This window comes from Phaseolus vulgaris, chromosome 1, assembly GCF_051622355.1.
Source record: "Phaseolus vulgaris cultivar YP4 chromosome 1, ASM5162235v1, whole genome shotgun sequence".
NCBI classification, from domain to species: domain Eukaryota; kingdom Viridiplantae; phylum Streptophyta; class Magnoliopsida; order Fabales; family Fabaceae; genus Phaseolus; species Phaseolus vulgaris.
Window position 1 is genome coordinate 46,065,856 of NC_143498.1, and position 19,360 is coordinate 46,085,215.

The window sequence follows — 19,360 nt, forward strand, 5'->3', positions numbered from 1 at the left end:
CAACCTCTGAATCTGCACAACAACAATTCTTACATAAATACAGTAATCAAGAGAGTACACCTGGGTACAATCACATATTAAAGCAAAATGAATACAACACAATCATATTCCTCTCTTAGAAAAGATCCAAAGCTTTTAACAATCTTGGAAAATTGATTTGAATGATTTCTCTTGAATTAATTCAGACTAGGAGCATAAAACAACTTATTTAAACTTCAATCAGTTGGTCAAAGCATTTAATGTAAGAGCCAAAACAGTTTTAAATAAGTTAAAATAGATTAAAGCCACTTAACAAAATTTGGTTAAGATTTTCAGTAAAACAATCGATTGAATTGGTTTGACAATAAAGTCAACCAAAGTCAAGTTTTTCAAATCCTTTTCAAAATACAAGTGTAAAATAACTGGTTGAATCGAAATTTCAACAGGTTGATTTTTAACTTTCCTTTGAAAACACATATTTTTCAAAAGGATCAAACAACCTTGAATCATCAATTATAGTGGATTAGCAAATTCAATTACTCTAAACACACACACAACCAACAACAAGGATCTTCATTCATTCCACTTGGATTTGGAGACATAAAAGCACCTTGTTCAACACTAACTACTTATATCATCTTGTTGTAGAGTGTTAACACATGTTAGTTCATGGATAATACCATTAAAGGATAAAAATTTGCAAAACTCATAATTCATATATTCGATATATTTTGATTCTTTTTCAAATTGATTTTTGACAACACAAAAATTTGAAATACGTTAGACTTACTTTTCACAACACATGTTCACGTGACACGAGTACAATCATTAATAAAAATAAGAAACCATTTTTCCCCAAAGATAGAATCTAAAACATGACCACAAACATCAAAGTAAATTAAATCAAAAGTGAAATTAGTCTTTTTATTCATATTGGGGAGGCATGTCGGTGCTTTAACACTTACAAAAAATCATAATTGAAAAACTCAATAAACTCTTTGATAAATAGACTAAGAAACAAAAGTTGGATAAGACTAAGTAAGGAATGTCTAAGCCTTTTATGATAAAGCCATATTTGAAATTTTACCTATGTTTATGTTGTTACTCTTTCACTTATGACTTTCTCTTTTTTTTTGGTCATTGAAACTTAACACATACAACTCACTTTATTCCTTAATTAAAATCGTCTTTCTTATGGTAAGGTCCTAAAGGATACAATATAAAGAGAAAAAACGTTATTAAATAATTTAAGTTTTTGCAAGTTTCCATATAGAAATAGGATTATTATCAATAGCACATATCAAACATCATTTAATTCAATAAATGATTCTAACATTATATTCTCACAACCACAAGTATATCATCATTTATCATTTGCAACTGTAATGACTTGTTCTTTATTCATTTAAACATATGAATAGAAAAATACATAAGAAGCAAATTCATGTCATCTATTACTCTAGAATAAAAAATCCAAACATCCTAGAAGCAAAATACCGCGTACTAAACACATCTTGAAGGCAAATTTCCACTAACTTAGTGCAAATCCATGAAAGAGAACAAGGCAAAACCAATTAAGGCCTGCAAGTACCCATCATATTAGAACTGAACAGAAACTATCACCAAACATGCACTAAATTGCCTAAAAACTGAAAACGTATTTATTTGCAATTATTCAGAAAAAGACTTATTATTTTTATCTTCTTAAAAAAACTTTAAAAAAAATAATCACTTGATAAAATATAAGTATTGTCGTGCATGCACCCGGTTTAGGGGCGGCAAAGTGGTGAGTGCAGATATGATGATTATTATGAGCGAATGTGCCAACAGGGACCTACAGCACATGTTGCCCATTCTCCAACTCATATTAGTAAACATATTCTTCGGGAAGAAAAGGAATATGCTGCTACCTTTTCAAATCACAGTACTCTTAAGAGACTAAGAGTGTGGAGTTTATTTATCTGTAGTACACATAGGATCTTCAATACACTTTCTCATACACCAAGATATAAAGCAACAAATAGTAAAATATGACAAATTGTGGGTTTAATAATTCTTATATCTCATATGGAAACCAAATAAGATTAATAGTACAAGCAGATTATACCTCTAAACTAGCAAATAGAGCAAAAATCAATTATAAGTATACAAGGGCCATCTTAATCCAGGTTCATATACCTAAAAAAAGTTCATCAAGACTCTATAAACAGATTCATATTTTACAGGTATAAGATTTTGTACTCACAAATATTTTTTGTGATGTATTGAGTGTGGGATTTTTTTTTTTTGCAAACACACCACCCAGTCCTCAGTTTTTTTTTTCATCAGCAACCCAGTCCTCAGTGATACAATAAGAAAACTTTGAGGAAGTAAAGCCACCAGGTTCCTTCTTCCTTCATTTAAATGAAGGTTGCAAATGTTTTTCCTCGGTGTAGAAATAACAGGCTTCTTTTTCTAATAGAGTTAAAGCTAGACAAATGATGCAGAAATAAATATAGAATTTTGGACTAAGACACCATCCAAGGCAGAGATAGAACAAAAAGGCACATCTGCACAATAAATCCCTCAAATCCCCATGTGTTTTTTTTATTTATCTTATGAATAACATATCTGAAGATGCAACATTCTCAGGGATTGATCATTTTGCAGTCTGCATGATTCTAGGCTTCTGGCAACAGCATATTAAACTTACACAGAAGATGTTACAGAAAATATACAATATCTTATTCGCCAAATGTTGGTCAGAAGAACAGTGTCTTATTGTACCAGACCTTGATATATAAAAAATATACAATACGCACAAAGAAAAAGATGCACCAGCTCGGCTCAAGGATAGTCACTGTTATATGGATTTTCAAGTAGGTTGATGACGTCAGCCGAAATAGCATACATAATTTATTTGATTATGTGACTGAACCCATAATAGATCCGGTTTCCAATTTAACCGGTTGGACATACATATCCCATCCCAATTTAATACCATTCTTTCCATGTATCTCATGGAAAGAAGAAATAACCTATCAAATTTTTAAAAATTAGTATAATCAAAATTAAAATTCTTAAAAGTGTTATTTCTTCTTATATCTATTGCTTACAGTGATGGTTCTTCTCGCATCATGGAAGTTTAGTTTCAAACTCCTAAATATCGAAAATATAAAAATGTATTTATTTTATTGTAATAAAAAAAATGTATATGTCGTGTTTATATGTGTCTACGTATGAGTAATATTCCAGAGTCTTATTTCAGGCAAACAACTTATGATGATGACATCCCTAAGCATTTGCAGGGGAATTCAGAATAAGCAAAAAAAACTATAAAATTCAGTTCCTCACTAGTGAATAAGCATAAACTGATCCAACATTGATCTACCTTCCCCGAGTTAAATTATGATGACATCAAATGAAAAGACCAGATAGTCAAAGAACCAATTTAACAGCAATTACTGTCAACTATCAGGGAATACTGTTAGGTCTTCACAAGCAATCTATAGAACCTAAGAATTAACCAGATTGATGTAAATATAGCAGAAAATAAAATATTCAAGAAATTATTTTGGTCCAAAAGTTAAGAAAAAAATCACTTCTTTTTCTTAAGTTGTTTAACTTTGGCATTGGCTTGTTCTTTGGTCTTGCGTTTCCTGGTGAGAGCAAACTCTCCGAACTTATGACCTACTTTTCCCTCAGTGATCTTACAGCGGATAGTGGTTTTCCCATTGTAAATCTTGACAGTAGTATCAACAAATTCTGGCAAGATAGTGGATCTTCGTGACCAAATGGTCTTGTTGGACAAAAGACTTGGGTTCTTCTTCATCTTGTACAAGAATGCATCAATGAAAGCAGGTTTGCGTGATACTATAGTAGGTGGGGGAGGCTTCTTGGCGACAGCAGTAGCTGCATCACCAACAATTCCAAGAAACTGCTTGTTCAGAACCTTGAGCATCATTGTTGGCCTCATTCTTCCTGATCAGACACAAACGCAAATCATAACATTAAAATTCGGAAAATCAAACCAATTTGAGGTCACTTACAGATATACTAAAGGAAATGGAGTGCAGTGTTTGCTTCAATTTGGTTTTATCCATAAAAAATAATGGTCAATAGGAGAGGCCTGGGGTAGTTTGTTTAGGGTAAAAGATAAGTTGTTACATAGGGATTCTACAAATTTAATCATCAAAATATAACTTCATGGCGGGAAAACATGGCACTAGCATCCCAATCTTCACTGCTTGAAAGATTTACACTTAATTTAACAGATAGAATTTGAAAGAGAAAGCTGAAGTGGTACTCATATCCATGGCAACCTTGATTCCTAAAACTGACCTGGATCAACCCATGGAAAGCCCCTAGAACATACTCATGGACTACAATCCCTCGGCAATACATGCCAAAATTCATATATTGGTACACCAAAATTTATATCACACCATAATGACAGGGGACCGGAGTAAGTATCCAATCTTGGTTAAAAAAATTGACATGGAATTAGCTTCAAGCACAGCCCTGCAGCAACTTACCCATAACAATTCCCCCATCCATACATAACCAAAATTTACAGCAATAAACAAACCACGAAAACAGACCATCCAAGATGGAAGCAATAAACAAATAAACAAAGAAGCCTAGACTGAAAAACAAACCCACCACAAGGACAAACAAATCGGGCTAACAAAGCTCCAAATCTCTGTCTGACCTTCCAACTCAGTAACAGTAAAGGCCACAACAACACAATGAGATCCCAAATTAGGTCACTAAAGCACATATTTATCAAAATGGGGTCACAACACAACGAAAGTCGCGTCACCAATTTGTACGAATTGACTTCAGAATTCAAAAACTAAGTCATTAGAAATTGTTTTGAAAACTACTTTAACTCGTTAGTCCTAAGAACACGAAGTATAAGAAATGAAAAGAATCAGGACCTGATTAGAAATGGAGCAGCGCTAAACAGCGGCGACAGCGGGAGAAGCCGCCGTAAGGGTTGCCGGCGGGAAGAATCACAACCACGGGGGCAGTTTAGGGTTTGGGATGAAGCAGTGTTTTCATTCAATTGTACACAACAAGGACATTGTAGAGTGAAGTGACGAATCCAAATGCACGTTTAGTTTTGCTTCGGCATTAAATTAAAAGACAAATTATATATAACACGAAAACACTGCAATTGAAAATTATAAAAATAAAATTTTAAAATATAGTTTAATTTATCTTTTATGTTTATTGGATATGTTAAGATTTTTTTTAAAAATATAATAACTTTCAGAAAAAAAAAATCTCTAAATAAATCCAGTGAAATATTATTTCCTCAAATGAACCTGTTTATTGTAGAGATTGAGAATTCAGACAAAACTGAATTTCTCAACTGATTTTTTTTTTTATTTCCGATGTTGAAAATCTCTTCCGAATTTCACTCTACATAAAACGAATTCAGGGAGTTTTTAGTTCTTTTGTTTCTTTTTTCATAAAAAAATTAAAATTAAACAAAAATAATTAACTAAAAATGTTGAGACTAAATTTTAATTGCTTTGAAATAATGAACAAAATAAAAAATAATTTAAGGGTAAATACAGTGGTTTAAATAAAATAAATATCATTTTGGCTGATATAAAAAATTTAAATGAATGTTAATTAATTTAAAAAAAATTATTGATGTGCGTATGATATGATAATAAATTTTTTTAATATTCAAACAAATTTAAAGGAGTTTTTAAACATGTTAAACAATACCTTGAAAAGGTAAGATTATTTGAAATGATGATTAAAAATATACTTTATGATAGGGTAAACTAAAATAGCTACTGTAACTAACAAGTTCTCAAGAATTAACAATTAGGGTAAAGGTTATTCTCTCCTTTATTTCCAAAATACATCACTTGTATAAGTGATCTTTTAGGTTAATAAAACTTGAGCTTAGTGGAGCCCATTTACTTTTACTAATTGCACTACCCTTATTTCATTATGTCGTCATCCATCCATATAGGTTGTTTTTGTTGTCTATTGGGTCTTCCTATGACATTGGGTCTTCTCTAACAAGACTGTTTCTTCCTGCACCTCCATATCTTATTCTTCCACCTCCATACACAATATGAAAATACATTTTTATCCTTTTTTGTCACCCCCATAAACTAGATTCCAGATTATGTAATCCGGAACACATTTGAAAAAAGACTTCCGGATTACATAATCCAGAAGCTAAATAAGACTTCCGGATTATGTAATCCGGAAAGTAATAATGCATATGAAAAAAGGCTTTCGGATTACATAACCCATAAGCTAATTATAAATTTAAAAAATGACTTCCGAATTACGTAATCCAGAATATTATAGAGGGGCAAAAATATATGGAGGTGAGAGAAGAAGGTATGGAGGTGCAGGAATAAGCAGTCCTCTAACAATGTCATTCGCTGAACATTTCCCTTTGTCCTCAAAGTGTGAAGATGCACGATTATGAATTGGGCTTGTGGGGTTTGGGTCGCAATTAGGGTTTAAGTGGGTTTCACAAGTAAGTGTAAGGTTTTGGAGGTTGGGTAACATGTGGGGTGCAACGACCGTAGGGAACAAAGGCACATGACACTTCTTAAATGCATGACCATGTGGCGTTTGCGGATTGGGGGACACATACGGTGGTCTCAATGGGTTTGGTGGATTAGGGTTTTCGGAAGATGGTAAGTTCATAAGTGGAGTTTGAAACTAGAGTGTCCCCCTATTGGTGAGTGATGAAATTCACTGATGATGCGTTTGTGGAAGTCATGAGCTAAAGGAAGAAAAATCTTATGGCGGAAGAAAAAGCAATCCTTGTCTTGTGGGAAATTGATTAGCCAAAGGTTGGTCGTTTGTGTGCAAAAGTATTAAGTGTTGGCCTTCTGAAGTGGTAAAGTATTGTTGCAATTCCTTTAAAATGGTGGGCAGCAAGGAGAAAATGGCTAGGAACAGTGATAGAGGCGGCAACTCCTAGCGGGAGAGTAAATCAGCCACCACATTAGTTTTTCTAGGTTTGTAAATTATTTGAAAATCATATCCTTGAATCTTGGTTGTCCATTTCTATTGGTCTGGTGTTTGAATTGTTTGTGATAATCGTGTGTTGAGGCTTTTTTTATCTGTGTAAATTTTGAAATGGTTTCCTAATAAGTATTGACACCATTTTTTGATGACTTTTGTGATTGCATACATCTTTTTTTTTTTATGAGCAAAGAATGAAATTAAATTAAGAGGGATACAAAAGGGGTATCCCAACCCTTTTACATAAACCAAACCACATTAAGAATAAAGAGATGAACAGACACCCCAGAAGCAATAGATAGATAATGTTTGCTGCATAAGCTAGACATCCTATTCCAGCTAGCACCGTGCTCGTATTGGAATGCTATAAGCACTGCAAACTGCAACTACAAAATCATCAAAATACACCAAAATATTGGTTTTCTCCATCACCTCATTAACATTCCTTCTACCTAGCTTGCAGTGGCACGATTGTAGCACTTGTCACAGAATTAATCACTTCAATGCAGCATCTTCCATTCGCTTCTTTTTGGACTTTGGCTTCCCCCTGTTTGCTCCTTTTAAGCTCACTTTTATCAGAAACCAGCTTCCTACTTGCCAGGGTCCATCTCGCACTTAGATTGGTTGGAGTTTACAACTTCGACTTACACAAAACCCTGAACCAGCATACACCCTGCCTTTATTGGTCTGTTATAAGACACATCAAAACAGAATCCTCCATCATGTCCTTAACATTCCTTTTGACTCCCTTGCATACAAGCACATATGTCATTTCCATCTTGCACCAGCTGCAGGCCGTGACAAACCCACCAACACCTCCAACCAACTATAAATCCAATATAGGCCGTATTCTTAAAACTCTTGGCATCTGAGAGTCCTAATTATAACTTCTAATGCAAAGCATTGGATTAAGAATCCAGTCTACGAAAGAATAAGTAAAGGAATGCACCTTGTGCGTACATCTCTCTAACATGCATGGAGGTTGCTTGGAGGCGGGAACACATTTTTTTACTGAAAAAGGGCGATTAAGTGATTGGCCTGGATAAGCACTACTCCTACAGCGATCGCGGATGCGTCGGTGTCGTTAACAAATGGTTGGTTGAAATCAGGAAGCGTAGATTAGGAACCTTTGTTATTTCTGCTTTCAATGTCGTAAATGTCTGTTGTGTTGTATGTGGCCATGTAAATCTTTAACAATGTAATAAATCAATGAGAGGAGTGGCGGGAGTGACGTAATTACGAACAAATTTTTTGTAGAAAACGATGAGATCGAGGAACGCTCTTAAAGTCGTGAGAGAACGTGGTTGAGGCCATTCTTTGATTGCTCTTATTTTTTCTGGGTTAAGGGTCACTCCAACTAGGGAAATGATGTGGCTCAAGTAACTTACTTTTGTGGTAGCAAAATTACATTTAGAAAGCTTAGCAAAAAATAGTATGGTTTCTAACAAGTTTAGAATAAGGTTCAAATGGGTTAGGTGGTCCTAAATTGTGGGGTTGTAAAAAAGAATGTCATAAAAAAAACTAAAACAAACCGTTTGAGGTAGGGTCATAGGAGATCATTCATGGTTGCCTAAAATGTTGAGGGAGCATTAGTCAAACCAAAAGGCATGACTAGAAACTTATAGTGGCCATCAGTAGTTCTGAAGGCTGTTTTGTGAGTGTCATCTAGGTTGAGCCTAATCTGGTGATACCCTGAATACAAGTCAATCTTAGTAAAAATTGTAGTTGGCCATAATTCATCTAGGAATTCATTAATAGTGGGTATATGGAAGCAGTCACGTATGGTGATTGCATTGAGTGCTTTGTAATCTACATAGAAACGCCAGGTGCCATCTTTCTTTTTTTATGAGAAGTACTGGGGAAGAAAATGGGTTGGTATTAGGTTTGATGAACCTTTCTCTCAGCATCTCTTTAATTAAGTGTGTGATAGTATTTTTTTGAGAATGAGGATAACAGTATGGGCGTACATTAATAGGGGCGGTGTTGGGTAAGAGGGGAATATGGTGGTCATGGGGTCTTGGTGGGGGTACACCTTGGGGTGTTTTGAAGATGGACTAATGTTGGCGTAGGATAACTTGAATGGACGGGGGTAATTGGTATAGTGGGGATGATGGTGTCTATGAGTTGTAGCAGTGAGGGTGATTTGTTTGTTGAGGTGAGTGAATGCAACGTTAGGGATAACAAAATTTGCTTGAATGGGGCCCAGCATGTGCAACCACTCAATTCCCAAAACGACGTCCTCTCCTTCTATAGGTAGGAGAAAGAAAGGTATAGTGAAAACTGATGTTTGAAGAGATATTTGTACTGGGAGAAATGACTTGACATGTTATGAAGACGTCATTACCAGCCATGACTTTAAAAGGTGGTCTGGGTTGAATCGGGAGGTGTAAGTGTTTGGCAATGCGAGGTCAAAGGATATTGTGGGAGTTGCATGAGTTTATAAGAACTGTGACTGGCAAATTGTGGATGAGGCCTTAGAATTTTAAAGTTTGGGCGAAAAAATTCTTGTAAAGGTGTGGGGATAAATGGAAATGGACCATATTTGCATGGTGAATGGGATCAATAGGGTCTTCGAGAACCTCAAAAAATGGTTTTGTGTCATCTAAGACTAGCACAAACCGGGAGGTGGAACATTTGTGACCTAGGATGAATTTCTCATCACAATTATAGCATAGGCCTAAAGCGCGACGCTCTTGCATTTATGTGGGGCTAAAGCGTTTTATTGGGAGGTTACGGGTTGGGGACGGGTAGTGAGTGTATGGGTGGGGTTAAAAACATTGGTGTATGAAGGGGGGCGAGTTGTTCTAGGCTTGGAATCCTTGATTTTGTCTTTAGTGAGTTTAATTAGGTCAATAGTTTGGGAGATGAAATAAGGGTTCAAGATGGTAAGTTTTCTGCGGATCTCAGGGATAAGATCATATATGAAACAGTTGAGAATGGTTTTCGAAGTCAAACCATGTACACAATTGCATAATTTCTCAAATCTGGTTTTGTGGTTTGTTGGTGAAGCTTGAATAATTTTGGTTGGTGGTTTGTGTGTGAGAAAGGGCTAAAACGTAATTCTAAGGAACATGTGAATTTGCAATAGGAAACATTTATAAATGCATAAATTTATTTATTTAATATAAATTTAGTAATTTTACTTTATATTTTTACTCATTTTATATTTTTAATGTATATTTTAAATAATTTTAAAAAAAAATATAATCAATAACAATAGTAGTTTTATAGAATTTTATATTTTCTTCTATATTTCATTTAATTTATTTATGAAACATTATAATAATAACAATTTTTTTTAATTATATTATAAAACTAATATCATCAAAAACAAAATTAGTTTACTCTTAAATTATTTTTTATTTTGTCCCTTCTTTGAACCCATTAAAATTTAATGTTATTATTTTTTATTGATTGATTTAAACTAATTTTCTATATAATAATTCAATCCTTAATATGAATTTTAAAATTCTACTTTATATTTTAACTCATTATATATTTTTTATTGCATTTTTTATAATCTTTTAAAAACTTGTGATCAATAATAACAATAGAGATAATAATAATGTTGTAAAATTTTATACCTTTCTCTTATCTTTCATTCATTTTTTATACAAATCATTATAATAATAAAAATAATAAAAAGTCTAAATTACATTACAAAACCAAAATTTATTCATCCTTAAATTATTTTTTAGTTTGTTAATTCTATCAAAATAATTATAATTTAATCTCAACATTTTAATCAATGACTTAAAATTATTTTTCTTTAATTTTAATTTGATTTAAAATTATTCAATATTCAGAGAGGCGAATTTCAGAGGAATTAAAAAATTGTTTTTTGAAAAAGTATTACTCTAGGGAAAAATAAAAAAATTAATAAAATGATGGCAGCAAAATTAGAGATGCTTAGGTGAGGAAGATGATTCAAAAGTCTTAGTTCAAGTAAATCCATTCCGAAACCTAACTGCTAGTCTTCTTTAATTTTTTTAGTTTTATGTTATTTTTCATACAAATTAGATATGTTTTCTACATGAAAAATTATATTTGAAAATAATTTAAAAATATATATATACATACTTTTTTTATTATATTTATTATTCATTTGCATTATTTATTTTTTACTCTTACTCGCCTAAGGCAAATTATATCAAACTAATATTTTAGGGTTTAGGATTTAATAAAACGATAAAACGAGAAGATACACGAGAGTTTAGGGTTTTATTTACAAATAAAACTAATAATGTTTTTCACTTCAATAAAACGAGGAGATACACATAGATGAAATGATAACAGTTCTTACAAAATTATCTTTATAAAATATGACGAAATTAAATATACATTTTAAAGAATTTAAAAGTACTTATTATAAACTACTATTATTAAAACTACAATATATTTTTCTGTCTTTATTCATTAAAGTTTCATTTCAAGAGAGAGGGAGAGAGAGAACATGGGCGTGTGCCAACAGGGGCCTACAGCACTGTTGCCCATTGACCCAAGAGTAAATCTTAAGTTAAACCCATCAGTTTCAGCACACAATCTGATAAATAGTGGGTTAAATATGAAATTAAAGAAAGTGAGATATACAGATGGGTAATGTACACCCAAGATTCCAAAATTCTTGCATGGGTAAACTAGACTTTACAAACTCATGCTGTGACCTGAACACACTTTTGCGTGTGGGGGGATGGGGAAGAATATAACCAAAACTAGGCTACACTACACCTGAAATTTTAACATTCAACGTGTTCATCTAATCTACTCAACTTCACCTTCTTTTTTTTGGAAGCTGGGTCCCCATATACGAATTGTATAATCATCACTAGCAGATGCCAGCATTTGTGGTATTTTGGGGTTCCAGCTCACACAGTTCACAGTCATGGAGTGTCCGGATAGAACCTCTATCGGTGTCGGATTCCGACGGTTCCAAATGTATACCTGAATTAAACAAAATTTGAAGGTGATTTAACTAAATGTTTACTAACAAATAACAATAACAATGCCTTGCAAAACAGGTAAATGGTTTATAGGGAATGTCTATATAGAACCACAAGAACAGGGGATTACCTGTGAATTTTCACTACCACTGGCGATAAAAGTGTTATTCAATCCACCAAAGCATGACCTTATCACATACTTGTGTTGCTTGTGGCCCTTAAACCTGGATGGCATATCCCATTTCCCATCCACATCCCACATATGAATCTCCTGACTGTTGAGATTGACAATGAAGAACTTACTGTCTCCTGAAACTGAAAGGGATGTGATTGGGTGCTCCTCTGAAATGACTCGCTCTGAATTTGTTCCCATATGCAGAATACGAATTTCTTTATCTAAAAAGATGCTGATAAGATATTCACCGTCTGGAGTAACAGCAAGATCTACGACCTTGGGCATCCTCATTCCTCTCCACGATTTGATCACGTTTCCATCACAATCCCACATGCAAACACCCTTTTCAGGGTCAGAACTGCCACACGCAAACTGTTTTGAGTTGGGAAACCAGGCACAAGAGCTGACAACAAAGCCTTGATTCCCAAATGTACGCTTGCATGTACCTGTTTCAACGTCCCATAGCTTCAAAACTTCTGTGTTCCCACATGTTAGTAACTTGGTGTCATCAGGACTCCATGCTACAAAAGATACAGCATGTTGGTGACCATTAAGTGTATGTTTCAGTGTCAATATCCCATCCTCCAGCACCTGACAGATGTTTTCAGAACATTTGAAATGTTTGAAAGGGTGAGAGTTGTACTTTATTTGAGATGTTGGGCTAAACGCACGTTCCAGTATTGATTGATTGATTGATTTCCAAACAATTAGAGTGTTATCTTAGTTCACAAAACATTAACCTCTTCTATCACGCTAAATAATCAATAATTGATTATTCTAATTAATCAATAAATATAATTAGTTATATTCTAACACAAATGTTAATATTCTAAGAAACTGCACAGCTCCAATGCCAATGAACTTGTCCTTGTTAGACAAACTGTATTCCGTTAAGAAAAATAAACCTATCTTTATAACCATGAAATGAAACTATGACCTGCTTGTTCACGGCTAAAAGAACTACAATAGTGTGCTGTACATCCTCCTAGTATGGGTCAACTGTATTCACAGTCAAATGTCTAAAATGAAATTGAAACTGGAAAATTTAGAGGGCAGAATGACCCCACTTAAAAAAATGTCTTTTAATATTACAAAGTTTCAGCCATTATCAGCATTAGGAAAATTACCATCTGCCCCTACGAGTACTTTATCTGATCTCCAACAAATGAAAGACCCCTTAGACAACTTAAAAGAAAAACAGATTTGTTATAACAGAACTTCAAGCCTTTTTTGGTATTATGCCCAACCCGAGCCCTTACAAGATAGGATTTAGTGGATTGGCTATTGAAACAGACTCAGCAGGTGACCCAAAAAGCATTGATCAATTCTATCCAGTTACTAGTAAAATCAAAACTAGCATTGAACCTCAACCTATTATATAAACCCGTCCATCTAAATTCAAGATCGTATAATTTGGGTGGATATTCGTATATCCATGGATATCAAATCAGATAGGACATCAGTGTTCTAAGATAGATATTGAAGGATATTGCTGAAAGAATTGGTAACAAAATAAGTTACGGAGGATGGCACTACTCTAGTACCCTGTTGTGTGTATTGGGATCCCACATGAGTAATCTTATTGATAACCAATAAGAGATACAATAATAGTGAACAAAATCAATATCTAATAATAAGAAATATTAGTAAGATATTTCTCCATCAAATCATATCATATCTCCCTATTTAATGTAATTGAATCATATCTCTAACATAATTAACTCATATCTCTAACATACATAACTCTGATCTTATAGTATTTTAAGATGTAGAACAGAGACTTAAAATTTAATTTTTCAAATAGGATAGGAAATGTATATTGGTCAGATATCTCAAACACAATATGAACAGCTATAAATCGCCGAATTCTGATATTTCCCTAGCCATCTCTTACAATTAATGAATGTCCTACACCAAAAAGTGAGCCATAAGTATGGGCTTCATGCCAGTAAAGTACCCATGTTAGTTAGGGCTTTATATTAGTCTCACTCCACTCCTCTTTCCAGCCAACTTGTTAGTATAAATAAGACCTTAACTGGCCTATTCCATTCTCGTTTATATTATCTATCTGAACATACAAAAGTTTTTAGGTGTGAAATTGCCAAGAAACTGCCAGCTCATTAATTTTCCATAATTCCAGCTGTAAATGGAAAAAAGGTCACAACAATCTATAAAAATTCCCACCATTTAAATGAAGGTTGCAAATATTTTTCCTTGGTGTGGAAATGACAGGTTTCTTTTTTTAATAGGATAAAAGCTCGACAAATGATGAAGAAAGAAATATAGAATTTTGGATTAAGACATCATCCAAGATAGAGAGAGAGAGAATAAAAAGGCAGGTCTGCACAATAAATCCTTCAAAACCCCATCTATTTTTATTTATCTTATGAATAACATATCTGAAGATGCAACATTCTCAGAGATTGATCATTTTGCAGTCTGCATGATTCTATGCTTCTAGCAACAGCATATTAAACTTACATAGAAAATGTTACAGAAAAGAAAATAACATCTTATTCATCAAATATATGTGGTCCTACAATCAAGATTGTTTCTCTTACATCCAACAAAATAATGGTAATGTCACTCTTAGGGTTCCACCCTAATGTCAATAGTGCATGGTTAACTCAAAATATGGACATTTGGACCAATCACACTCATGTTCACTGCCCTAAAAAAATTGCAAATCCTGCTCCATTAACATTTTCTGAGAAAACACTGTCGCCTTATGGGAACACCTGCAACCTAGTACCACCACATCAAGACCACAAACCCTCAAAAGTAATAGTGATTTATGTACCGGATCAAAGATGCAGGCCATTCCACTTAATAAGGGGATAAGAAAAAGCATTGGAAATTCCTTTTAACTGCATCGTGCTATTCCCTTCAAAATCATCCAAATTCTTCACGTCCATGAGATCCTCAGTTTTACATAAATAAGCACCAGAATAAGCACCTGATTTGCAATCTTCATACCACTGACCATGGACAGCCTTGTCCAATTGAGGAAATAAGACACTTAAAATATAAATTTCAAATTTTGAAGTGATGCCAGTAATCCAGATCCCAAAATCAACAAAATACTAGCGTTCAACTACAATGATTTTGGAGCTTCTATTGATTATTCATTATCTGCCTATGCTATAATAATGAGAACTAAGGCATTCATGGAGCCTTATAACAAACCTCCAGTAACCAGGACTAAGAAATATATGAGCGGACAATGATGTAAAAAATCCATTTCAGTGATGACAGCATCCATCTTTTAATCCTTCCAAATTAGATTCTTGCAAGGTCCTGAAATCCACTTATTTCCTATTCATGTTAGCACCTGTTCTAGCTCAAATTTGTGAGTACTTCTAGTTCAAAGTTGCAAGTACCTTAAGCTAGAGCAGTACCAAACAAAACAAGAAACATATTCTTTCTTCTTTAAATAAATTCCAAAGTCCAGACATGATACTGAACCTTAAGTATCCTTTCCTTCTATAGTTTATCCCTTCCTTTTTTCCTAAGCTCCAAAATATTAAGCTATCAAGCTCAATAGATCAAACAATCTCCAACCATTAGAATAATATTATAAATAAAGTATTTTCCACTCAATCTAAATGATATTTAGGGAGGGTTTGCCATGAAATGAACCTAAATTACAGTGAATATAAATAGATGCGAGTTTGCTGACAAATTTTTTCGTACATATTAGGAGATAAAACACAAATTGACATTTCTGAAGAAACAATTTGGATGAATCTTATAAAGCTAAAATAAACACTTCTTCATATTACAACAGCATGATACCTTCCATATGATGGCTGTGCAATCATTGGATGAAGAGGCTAGGTACTCCCCATTATTCGAAAATTGAACAAACCAAACTTCATTTTTGTGTCCAGTCAATATCTGTAATGATAGAAAGAAAAAATTGTTATTTATCTAAGGCATGCAATATCCCACGTTAGAAAAGATTAATTTGGAATTTATGTTCATGATTCAAAATCTGATTTATCTTCTTTTGCCACGCAAAAAGCTTCCATACTACTCAATCTCTTGGCATATACCCAAAAAGAACTACAAATTAGGGATCAAAATGATCATGAAAACTGTGTCTTATCATACCAGTTCTTGATATATGAAAAACCCGTTACCAGACTCATGGCTGGCTAATACGTATTAAATTCTTAGAGGGGGAGAATATAAAATGAAAAACAAAATCTGAAAGTGAAAGTGTATTCTAATTATTTGATTTGACAAGGTGTAAGACTCTAAGAAGAGTCTGCAACAATCTATAAAATGTGCTGATTCAGAACAGTTACAACAGAAATTAAAAAACCCAACTAACTGAGAGAACAGAACAGTGATTGGTGTGGAGATTATATATCTAACAATATAGATATGGTATAGGAAATGCCAATAAACTATGGTGCAAGAAAAAGGGTGGTAGTTTCGAGTGAGCATAGTATATGCATTTTTCCTTTCCCTTTTATAATATTTCACTGAAACTCATAACGGGGAGTTGGCTTGACCAGCTACAAACTATCCCTCCTCTCCTTTGTATAACAATATTCCCTTTTACATAACTTCTAATGGGAAGTCCGAAAGATAATCTAAGCCCAAAACTGACCATAAAGGCAATAAAAATTAAGATTCTTAAAAACCCATAGCCAAAAAATGATGTAAATAGAACACTTGCACACGTCACACACACACACAACTCACCTGAGTCGTTCTAGTAGGAATCTGATCCCTGCTGCAGCAATGATCCTCATAAAGCGATATCCGATTCGACGAACAATGATACATACACGAATCGACCCAGGCCGTAACAGAAGATTCTACCAAGTGCTCCAGCCTTGCTTCAGGCACTGATATCGGAGGAGGCAACAAATTTTCCAAATCCGCCAACAACTTTCTTCTCAGACCATGTACAACAGCATCGTCATCGTCATCATCATCATCATCAACTGCAGCTAACTCCATATCCTTAAACGAAAGCATGCACATAGCCAGACTGTGAACTTTGCACTTGTCCACATCCAAGGCAGAAACCTGTTTCCTCAACACCCCTAAAGCCAACGCATCTTCACCGCAATTCAAATACTCCATAACACACTGTCTTAAAACAAGAAACATGGCAGATTCCTTTGTTTCCCCCAACACATCCTTTATGGAATTGAGATACTCAATGCCATCGTCCCAATCCCCATTCAATATAAACGATTCAAGCAACTTAAGCTCATTGGACCTGTACGAAATGCCAGATTCTAATTCCAAACAGGAGGCAGAGTTACTGTAACCTAAGGAATACAGACACTGAATTATGATCCTAACAAATTCATGCCTTCTAATCAACCCTTCGGTACCGAGTACCTCACAAGGATTCTCCATACACGAATAAGATGCATGTATAAAACGAGAACAAATCGAAACGCACACAATTTGGTGAAAAGAATTCGGAAAATCGGGAAAAAGAAAAGCAAAAGGTAAACCCTAGATGCTAGATGAGTGAGATGGTTTTGGAAAGGTTCAGAACAGTTGGAAAGTAGAAGCAACGGAACAGAGTATATAAATATACGTGTGCAGAAGATGGCGAAAAGAATCAAATGGAAGCTAAGAATAGGATCAAGCGTAGAACTCCGAAACTTCAAAACCAGAATACAATGAAAGAAATCATAGTTAACGCACGTGGTTCTTTTTTCTCCGGGCTCGGTCTCTCTTATCCGCAAGTGACGTGTGCCATGGCTCCAATCATCCACCACTTCGGATTTTAATTTATTTTTATCAACTAAACTCTAATTGAGTTGGGCTTTATTTACACACTCAACCCCAAAACTTCTATCTAAACCCCTAACTCCAACTACTTTTCTCAATGCATCTATTTGCTAATGATAACATGTGTTAAAATCTCATCTCTTCATTCAATAAGCTCTTGCAATAAATTAGATGTGAATGTTTGGTGAAGATAATCTATGGTGATTTGACTATGAAAGATTCACAATCTTTTATGAATCTAATATATTATCTGTTTTATTTTATTATTTTATTATTATTTCACAATTGCATAAAACTAGTATTTTGTAAGAAAACGCAATGCTTGGGATAATTAAAAGCATAACTCTAATTTGTCTTCAAAATGCATTAAATATATTTTAATGCATGTTTTAATCCATACATATTTTTCGTAGAGAAGGGAATGGATACATGTAAAATATATTTTACCTGACGTGGTTCCTTATTCTTCTGGATAGTTCCCTCTATTATCTTTACACTGTTTTTATCATAATGGTCTCAATCACAAGGCAAAATAAAATTAAATGAAAATAAATAAGGGAAGAGTGTAATAATATCGAGAAAAATATCATAAAATTAAAATAAAATAAAATAGGAAACTAAATCAAACTCATGCAAGAAATAATATAAAACAAAAATTTAAAAAAATCAAAAAGTAGCCTAAGTAAGCAAATTATATTAGGAGTTTAAACCAAAAAATAAAAAATAAAGATAAAAGGACAAACAAGAAAACATTTTCTAATAAGTAGCTTTCAAAAGGACAACAAAGTGAAACGATTGAATCTCAACAATCCAATCAGATGCACCCTTGTTTGCATTCAATAATGGTAATAAAATTCTATGATGGTGTTGCACATCATTATCATTTTTTTATTTAGTTGATCTGTTTTGAATGTCATTTTATTGACTTTCACTCTAGCTTTATGATGACGTATCGATCAACTGGAGGTTTCAACTAATTCATCGTCTTCACTTAATACTTCATCATTTTCCATCTTTTCACCCCATAACTTATAGACAAAATTGACTTCTTCTTAAAAAAATATCAGTCGGGATAGATTCAACTATATCTGCTGAAAAAATGGTCGAACATGACTATTGAGCCTTTTGTTAATCACATGAAAGAGATTCAAAACAATTTTGCAAGACTAAATATTGAATAAACATATTTAGAGTAACATGTTTGCAAACAACTAATTTATGACTTGTTGCATTATATGAAAATTTGAGATGAGAGAATCCTTCTAAAATACTATAATTTTTAGGAGACAGTGAGTTTTTTTTGTAACAAATTGTCTTATTCATGAACATCTTCCGACTATGGAACATAGCAAAAATATCATCTTAAGATCTTAAGTCAACCCATATATTTTCAACTGGTTTCTTAAACTTTTGACTAAGAATAGATGCACTCTCCTCCTAACCAATAACAACTTCAACAAGGATATCAAGATCAATAACAACTCCCTCAACTTCCACCACCCATTCA

At 33.7% G+C, this 19,360-nt stretch overlaps 2 protein-coding genes across 4 annotated transcripts; both read right to left on the reverse strand.

Annotated features, from left to right (window-relative positions):
- Positions 1 to 3,393: 3,393 nt before the first annotated feature.
- Positions 3,394 to 5,039, reverse strand: LOC137814352 (small ribosomal subunit protein uS19m). 2 transcript variants are annotated; one of them, XM_068617045.2, is made up of 2 exons: positions 4,899 to 5,039; positions 3,394 to 3,939 (listed from the first exon to the last, which is right to left on the reverse strand). In XM_068617045.2, the coding sequence occupies exon 2, from the start codon at positions 3,932 to 3,934 to the stop codon at positions 3,557 to 3,559; it is 378 nt and encodes a 125-aa protein (XP_068473146.1). In that variant the 5' UTR covers positions 3,935 to 3,939; positions 4,899 to 5,039; the 3' UTR covers positions 3,394 to 3,556. The 2 variants fall into 2 exon arrangements, with proteins under 2 accessions (XP_068473146.1, XP_090159991.1); XM_090303865.1 differs by lacking the exon at positions 4,899 to 5,039 and adding an exon at positions 4,302 to 4,490 and having other exon boundaries at positions 3,394 to 3,942.
- A 6,477-nt stretch (positions 5,040 to 11,516) lies between these two features.
- Positions 11,517 to 17,914, reverse strand: LOC137814353 (transducin family protein / WD-40 repeat family protein). Of its 2 annotated transcripts, XR_016521748.1 has the most exons (5): positions 16,801 to 17,835; positions 15,883 to 15,984; positions 12,534 to 12,678; positions 12,043 to 12,445; positions 11,517 to 11,913 (listed from the first exon to the last, which is right to left on the reverse strand). XR_016521748.1 is itself a non-coding variant. In XM_068617046.2 (4 exons), exons 1-4 carry the CDS (start codon positions 17,467 to 17,469, stop codon positions 11,734 to 11,736), a joined length of 1,587 nt encoding a protein of 528 aa, XP_068473147.2. In that variant the 5' UTR covers positions 17,470 to 17,914; the 3' UTR covers positions 11,517 to 11,733. The 2 variants fall into 2 exon arrangements, 1 of the variants encoding a protein (XP_068473147.2); XM_068617046.2 differs by having other exon boundaries at positions 12,043 to 12,678; positions 16,801 to 17,914.
- Between the last annotated feature and the right edge of the window lie 1,446 nt (positions 17,915 to 19,360).